Source organism: Trichomonas vaginalis (genome assembly GCF_026262505.1).
Source record: "Trichomonas vaginalis G3 chromosome Unknown ctg_202, whole genome shotgun sequence".
Classification (NCBI taxonomy): domain Eukaryota; phylum Parabasalia; order Trichomonadida; family Trichomonadidae; genus Trichomonas; species Trichomonas vaginalis.
Window position 1 is genome coordinate 1 of NW_026529289.1, and position 8,421 is coordinate 8,421.

The window sequence follows — 8,421 nt, forward strand, 5'->3', positions numbered from 1 at the left end:
CTTTCTATCTCTTTGACTGAGTAGTTATATTTCCTCATTGCTGCTTTACATTTTGAACATTGCGGATTCATTTTTGCGTTATACATTGAAATAAAACCAGCTAGAACAACTAAGGCGTCAATGGTTTTCTTTAACTCAAAAGCTGCTGGTTTTATCTGTTCATTCCATACCTTACCTCTTCTATCTTTATCTCTTATCTGCCATACACATTTTGCAACTAATGAAACAAAGTTATCGTATGTCTTAAATTCTTCGGATTTGTAAAGGTCAGAAATATTTTTATAAACCATGTCGCAATCTTTGTCCATAACTTTATGGTTGCAATGATATCCTAGAAACTCATAGTTTACCTTTCGTATGAACTTCTTTATTTCTACCGAGTCAGTTGCTTTGACTTCAATTTCGGGAATGGTTAGTTTTTGTTGCTGAATTTCAGGTAGTTTAGGTAAATGGTCGATGAGGTCCTGCATGTCATAAAGATATTCTTCATTTTCTTCATCCTGTGCGGTACAGTCTAAATTACTTGTTAACAGTTCTTGCTTTATCTTCTGGATTTTTGTTTCGAAAGTATATGAAGAAGGAATGAAGTTTTTCATTTCTACTAACATTGACGTAGGATTCATGACTAGCGAGTTTGGTGCTGTAGTTGTTCGCGCTTGAATTGTTGTTGTGCCGATTGTTGAAATCATATCTTTACATACAAAATAAAAAAATAAATAAAAATAAAACTAACTTTATTTTTTCTATCTTAAGGAAATTCATGAAAATTCACGAGAGGGTGAAAAGAGGTGAAAAAAGGTGAAAAACGGGTGAGATCTCACCTCTTCACCTAAAATATATTTTTGGTGTAAATTTATGACAAAAATAAATGGTACCATTAATGATATCATGACTGTTCTCATTCATGTCTGATTTACATCTAATGAAAAAGTTTAGAAGAATTTTCTTATTCTTTCTGGCTTATTTTTGTCTTTCCAGTACTCCCGCTCTAATGGTCCCAGATGTGTTGACTTTGACTCTCTCAAGTTCTTAGATGGTATAACATCTTCAACGCCTCCTTCATATCTTACTTTATAAGTGTCATCGTTTATGTTGTAGCCAAGTATTTCAATAACCACTCCTCGCTTTGCTTCGTCAATGGTTTCAGCAAGTTTGCCATTACTACTTTCAACTAATTTATGTCGAGGGTAAAACGCAATAGAGTCGTCAGCAGCTTTTATAAGATATCCATTACCTTGCGTAGAGTCTACGATATAATAGTTTCTACTTAACCTTAAACGTTTCTTTGTCAACGGTTTGTCGTCAAGAACTACACGAACTTTTGTACCAGGAATGAGGGTAAATTGTGTTGAATTTCTGATATTTTGTGTTTGGCTTCGTTTCTTTTGTATATACTTTTCTTCTTGTTGTTGTGTCATTGAATTTGGTGTATGTCCTGTTGTAGAATGTGTTGAGGAATTATATACTTCGAGAAAATGTTTCATTGTTTCTTCGGTAAAGTCTCGCTCTTGATTTAAATCTCTGAGCGTTCTTATGAAGCGGTTTATGATGCCGAGTATGTTATGGTTATGGTCTTCAGTAGTGTAGTGAGTTATGTTATGCTTAATGAGAAAATCTGTGATTTCATTGCTGAGGTATGCACTGTCTTGGTCTGATGTTAAAGTACTTGGGCTATGTTCTGCTACAAACTTTTGTAAAACTCTTAACACTTCACGAGTTCCTTTATTTTTCATTGGATATGCATATGCTTTACGAGTGTTAACATTAATGAAGATGAGGAATGGTTTATGTCCTCCTTTTCTGCTTTGAATGAGAGTGTCAAATTGGTATGCGTCAGGAGTGTTGGAGTAAATTGGTAAAAAGTAGTCGTAAGGGTTTATTTTTGTTTGATGTACAACATTTTTGTCAAAGAACCTTTTCACTTCAGCTCTGTTAGTAAATCCCCAACTCTTTGCAGCTTCATTGAACTTCTTAAATGACCTCCATGGATGTTGTTCGAATACTTCTTTCAAGCTCATTTATGTAAAGTTAAAGATTTTATTCAAGGCTCAAGCGCGTTCATGAACTCTATACCATGCGAATACAGTCATAAATGGTGGCATATAATCTTCACCCGAGCCTGTTGGATTTGTTGTGAAAGTGTGTGAATGATTTCCTGTGGTTCCACAGAAAATACCTGCGCTTGAATCTACTGGGTCACTTGAAATATCATATCTATGCATTCCCTGTCTATCCGAACCTGCTGCAAGATTTGTATAACCTCTTTTTGTTATTGAATGTGAATGATTACCTGTTGTGTTTGTAGTTCCTGTATGAGTGTGCGGTGGAAGGTTTGCTTCTTTAATTTTCTTCGAACCTCCTGCCGCTTTGAAGAGTTAGCACAGTATAAGAATTTGTCTACAATCTGCTTCCATACCAAAACCCAAACTGTTTCTGGATTTGTTGAGTTCATTGACGTATAAATAGAACCTATAGGATATAATGTTTGAAGTATTTCAGTCTTTAATGTTTGAAGCTCTGTTTTGTCTGCTTTCTTATCATATAAATCTTGAGCAGTGAATTTAACATTATTTTCATCACCCATGACATAAACATTTTTACAGCTAATTTTTTTCGTCGTTGTTATGTTTTCATTCGATGTTAAACCTTGTGGAAAGTTAGGAGGTTTATAATATAATGCATCCCCATCAGTTCCGTCAACCGTTCCTTCAATACTTTCTATAGCAACAGTTGAGGAAGTTATGTGTATGTTCTTTGTCTGCTTTCTTATCTAACATTGCTGGTAGTTCATGTGTTTCAAAGTTTCTGACATGACCTTCAATGTTCATACATTTACTATTTAAGGAGTTTAGTGTATCTTTTACGCTTGTACTTGGATTCTCTAAAGGTGCACTTGAACCAAGGGTATAGTTCAATATTATGTCGTCTGCTCTAACAGTAGTGAAGGATTCATGTGTATGGTTCTTGTCAGCTTTACTATTTAATGTAGCTTGAAGTTCATTTATATCGGAGATGTTGTGTTTATGAGATTTCAAAACTTTGTTCATTGCTTCAAGTTCAACTTTGTCAGCTTTACTTTTAATAGCATCTTCAAAGTTATTTTTGCCTTAACTCTCAAAGTAAATCTTGGTTCAACTAATACACCGTTAACATTGAAAGTAGAGGCATAAATTTCATCGTTATAACCAAATGCTTCTGGTGCTTTACCTGTGTCATACTGTACAGTACAGCTTATGTCATAACCTTTAGCACGAATGTATTTATATCTTCTTTCATTAACATCTTGTCTTCACTTTTTCATTCGTGTTAAATATCCATGGTAGTCCGTTATAATCTGTTCGTCTGAAGTTATATAATGAACGTGGTTCTTGACTTTATCACTCAGAGCTAAAAGCTCATTTTTGTCTGCTTTTTCGGCTAATTTCTCATTAACATCATTCACTTCTAATTCAACTCTTCCGCCAGAACTCTTATTATCATTAATCTTTTTCATTAATTCGGTAATTACGTCATAAAGACTATATTCTGTTTTCGGTTTTGTAAATAATGAGTCAAAATTTCTTTTCATCATTACATCGCTGACATTAATGATATCACCAATTCCTTTTTCATTTATTCTCTTCATTAATTCTGCAATAATGACGAATATATAATCTGTTAATTTATTCTCTTCATCGAGGGTTATAGAATGTTTTGAAATTGAATCATTAACTCCTCTAAATAAATCAATAACTTCAGGATACACGTTTTTAATGTCTCGAATAACCCGACCAGTATCCTGTTGTTCATGTTCTTCGTTCCCGTCGTTACGTGGTTTTATATCTCTAACCATCATCAACGCAGCCATAACCGGAGGGTTTGTTGCTATCTGTTCGAAAATCCGTCCGTTATGTACGGTATATCTAAATAATTTCTTTGTGTTTGTTAAAACATTTGAAACAAGTCTTTTAAAACCATCTACAAAATTTCCTGTTTCACCTAATGTTCTTGCAGCATTTACAAGCTCACCCATTCCCGCTTTTGACCCCAAAAACGTCCATATTGCATTTATTTCACTCTGTATAGTTGTCCATTCAGCGAAACTAACACCCGCATTCGCTAAGCTGAAAATGAAATTCAGTGGATCGAACTTAATTCCACCTTCTTTTTCAATTTCAACGAACTCACTAACATGAGATTTTAAGTATTCTTTCGTTAAAATTGTTTTCCCCGATGTTATGTCATTAACGAAACTATCACCGTCAAAAGTTAACGAATTCAATTTCGTCGTTGATGCTTTTATTTCATACACCGCTTTATCGATAGTTTTTGGCTCACCTTCTTTAGAAGCATATGAAACATTAATGAATGAATTATATGTATTCGTGAATGAGTTAAAATCAATGATTTTCATTAATGACGCCTTTAATGATTCATTTACTGTCGAATCCCTTAAAGCAATTAATGAACTGTCATTTATGAAAGGTACACTGCAAACCGTCGAGTTTGGATCAAATGCTGTAGTTGGTGCAGGAATATTAATGATATAAGTCATTAAATCATTAAGTGACGTAAATAATGTTGTCGTTTTTGATTTAATTTCTTTAGCATCTGTTATATATGGTAATTTTATTTCTGTAGTTTCTGAATTAAAGATATTCGCTAAAATGTTTTGTAAACTGTTTTGAACAGCTGTGTAAACCGTTGAATCCGGAACTCTTACGATTTCACCGTCCTTAATAAAAGGCATTGCACATGGTGTAGTGCTTGGGTCAAATCTTTTTGGGTTATGATTCAACATATATTCTAATGCTTCATAAACAGACCTATATACGGTTGTATTATCTTTTTCAATAATTTCACCGTCCTTTATAAACGGCATAGTACATGGAGTTAAAATAGGGTCAAACTTTTCATAGTCCTTCCATGTTATGTATTTCTCAGTATTTCCATCAGTGATAACAATATATTTGTCAGTAAGTGTGAGAGAGTATTGACCAAAATATAAACGTTTAGCTCTGTCAGCTTCATACGCATATGCAGCTATACTCATATTTTAATGAGAATAAAATGTTGTTCTATTTGCAAAGTACAGACCCAAACGAATACGGGACAGTAAAGCTACAAACAAACTTAGGTCTACAGAATGAGGCGCTTGCATTCAGAATGGTTGACTTCAATACTATCGCTTCATTCGTTATAACAGATGAAACAGATTTCATGGAGATTGAAATAGATGGAAAGAAGCACGAAATAAGATTTCACAATAATGTAGAATATAAGATGGAAACATTAGCTGGAGTGTTAAATGCTCTCATAAATACTACAATAAACAAGGATAACGAAGAAAACTTAATGAATGTTAAACTTATTGCAGGAGTTTTGAAGTTCAGTTATGCGAAGGAGTTTAAGATACCAAGAATGAGTCATAGAGTACAACTTCTTTTGGGTGCATACCATATGACATTTCCTTTGAAAAGTGTTGACAAAACGATTGAGATGAAATCTGTTCCATACGTATGTTATGGTAATTGTTTATACATTGAGTCTAAAATAGCTAATGTCACAGGCATTTCAGGAGTTAATAGTAAAGGTTCAGTAGAATATAAATCCTTCTGTTATGCAGTCAATTCAATGTTCATTCCAAACGTTCCTGTCATAGCAACTCATTTAGGTAAATGGGTTCGCATTAGTCCTCATAATTTGAAAGACATGCAATTCAGACTTGTTGACTTTCAAGGAGAGCCTGTAGAACTGAAGGCACCAGTGCGAATGACTGTTGAAGTTGACTTTTTAGAAAATATTAAATGCAACAGCTTACAAGAGAACTCAGAGCTAAAAATATAAAGTATGAATGTTATGTATTAGGTCATGAACTTTGGTTGTTGCTGTTTGATGAAACAAATGAGTTAGTTATGTCAGTCAAGAGAACAGAAAAATATTGTGTTAGTGAAAACTGCACCAAGTCAATAAGATTAGGTTTGCATTATGAAGATGAGTTCGATACTGTTGAAGAAGTTTTGGATAGATATTACAAATTGCTTTAATTTACTAAAACATATTTCAAACAAAGTTTATATTCTGTTGAAAGTTTTGTATACTCGTTCGAATATTTATACTTAAACTCAACTCCTGTAGTTCCTGGTGTTTCAATGATGCGGATGTTACCTATTTTCATGAATAGTGGAGTTTGACCACAGCATTCGATTTCAGGGTCGAGATAGTCAATGACACATTGTTTCCCTGTTATTCGTGAGATAACATTTTCAAGGTCCTCCTTTGTTAGAATTATTTGGTTCTTGCTTATAAGATTTGTCAAAAGCTTCTTATCGTCTTTGAGTAAAATTGTTTGGTATAACTGAAGAAGGTAATGGTCTACGTTATCTGAAGGATTTGTTTGAACATTTGTGTAAGGGTTGTCGTTGGCTTCTCTTGAAAGAATTTGGTCCAGTGGTGGATACTCTAACTTAACATCTGATGTAGCGTTAGCGTTTGAAGCTGTGTTTAAATTCACGATTTCAGTCTGGTTCTTTTTCTTTCAAACACTCTGAACTATAGTTCTTTATGACAATATTGTTTGTCGTTCGTGAGTCAACATTTGATGTTGGTTCAATTGGAACATTAACGGCACCAGCTAAGATGGATTTGCTTCTCATTTCATATAGAATAAAAACCTTTTATATGTATGAAATGAACAATATACTCGACAAGGGTTTGAATGTAAAGCTAACGAATGAAAATATTGTTGAATTCACTGAGACAGGAGCTGTGTATAAAGATGTAGAACTACTGAACAAAAGAGCTAAGGGAAGAAGCAGGAACATGAACAAAGGGTGGAAGCCTATAAAAATTTATGTCAATGATGGCTCAGGAGGTTCAAACATAAAGTATGCAGAAAGTTATAGAGTTTATGCTCTCAAAGGTGAAAAGCCTTCATTTAAGAACAGCTATTCTAACGCATATCCTCAAAAGCTAACGGATGGGGAAGTGGATGATATGAATGACAGCAAAAATATTAACAGAAATGGCGACAGAGATGCATGGAATTTGTTTACCATCAGTCAATTGAAGGTTAAGCTTTAAAACAATGTTGGTCGTTCCCATGGAATATTTTTGACTTTAATGGTATTAGTCATGATATGAATCTCAAGGTATGAACGAGGAGAGATGAGAGACTTATATGCTTCCCAAATTTCTTCAAAAGGTAATGTTATACCTGACTGTTTCCAAATGAGTTCAATATCATAGCGTGAGAAACCTTGAAAGATAACGAAGTCAGTTATGAGACGTTTTATGTTTAAAGCTAAAAACCTCCATGTTTGCATAAGTATTGCTACAGTTAAGTGGTAATGTCTGACTTTAGTAATGATGTTAGCTAATGGTGAGTCTGGTTTTGACACTAAACCTTTTCCGGCGAAGTCGTCACAAACTAATAAAGTGTTTGAAGGATATTTTTTGAAGGGGTATTTTGAAAGTTTTGACAGAATGTAGTTTGTAAGTCGTTTCATATCGTAAACTCCTGAGTATTGACGTAAGTGGTGTTTGTCAATAATTCTTTCCATCTCCTCAGAAGTCTTTTGCATTCCTGACTGTATAAATTCAACGATGGCATAATATTTCCTCTTACGTCGAATGTAACGTTGAAGAAATTCAATGAGTTCACTGTCTGGAACTTTAACGACAGAGGCTTGAACTTTTGACATAAATGTTTTCGCTGTTGAGTCCATAGAGTCTGAAGTTGCTGATATAATGATTTGGTCATAATATGAGTCATTTCCTAAACGTCTGTTATGAGTATATGACGAATGAGGTTAAATGTCTTACCTGAACCCATCTTTCCACAATAGAAATACACACCATTTGAACAGAACTCATAGTCCTTCTGAAAGGAAGAATAAGAGAAGAGTTAAGTTTGTCTGTAGTTTCATTCATGTCTTCATCTACGTCATGTATTAAATGCTTCATTTTATCTCCATTAAAAATGCAAGTCAGAAATATTCAGAACATAGCACCGAGTCTAACTGACAAGAGTATAAAGATATACTATGAACATGTTATGATGAAACCAACCAAAATTCAAGAAAGTCAGTATACTTATGAATATCCAAGACACTGGGTAGAGTATGTAGGAGGTGAGAAAGCTATTGAAATCAGACAGGTTCGAAGTATTCCAGCAGGAAGAACAATATTATTGAAGAACTTTAATGTTTTGAGATATAATGATGAAACAAAGAAGCAAGATAGTTTCCTGTTGCTGTGTATGTGAACTTAGATACAGGAGATGACATGAAAGTTTTTAATACAAAGCTTCAAACGGTAGTGAGAGAACAACTGACTGCGGAAGGACATCCATTACCTTCAGAAGTTACCATAGCATATAATTTTGAAACAAACTCAATAGATTTTAAAGTCATCTCTGCAAAGAAGTCAGGTTTTACATTT

At 34.0% G+C, this 8,421-nt stretch overlaps 2 protein-coding genes and 1 pseudogene across 3 annotated transcripts, besides 1 other annotated feature; 1 reads left to right on the forward strand and 2 right to left on the reverse strand.

Moving 5' to 3' along the window:
* Positions 1-8,421: part of a mobile genetic element that runs on past the window's edge.
* Positions 3,406-4,012, reverse strand: TVAGG3_1093250 (annotated as a pseudogene). Its single transcript has one exon. A coding segment is annotated over exon 1 (607 nt).
* On the forward strand, positions 5,335-5,826 carry TVAGG3_1093260 (uncharacterized protein; the record flags this gene model as incomplete). Its single annotated transcript, XM_051257105.1, has 1 exon — positions 5,335-5,826. The coding sequence occupies one exon, from the start codon at positions 5,335-5,337 to the stop codon at positions 5,824-5,826; it is 492 nt and encodes a 163-aa protein (XP_051075676.1).
* Positions 7,059-7,682, reverse strand: TVAGG3_1093270 (protein of unknown function, DUF4106 family; the record flags this gene model as incomplete). The annotated part of the gene is made up of 1 exon (XM_051257106.1): positions 7,059-7,682. The coding sequence occupies one exon, from the start codon at positions 7,680-7,682 to the stop codon at positions 7,059-7,061; it is 624 nt and encodes a 207-aa protein (XP_051075677.1).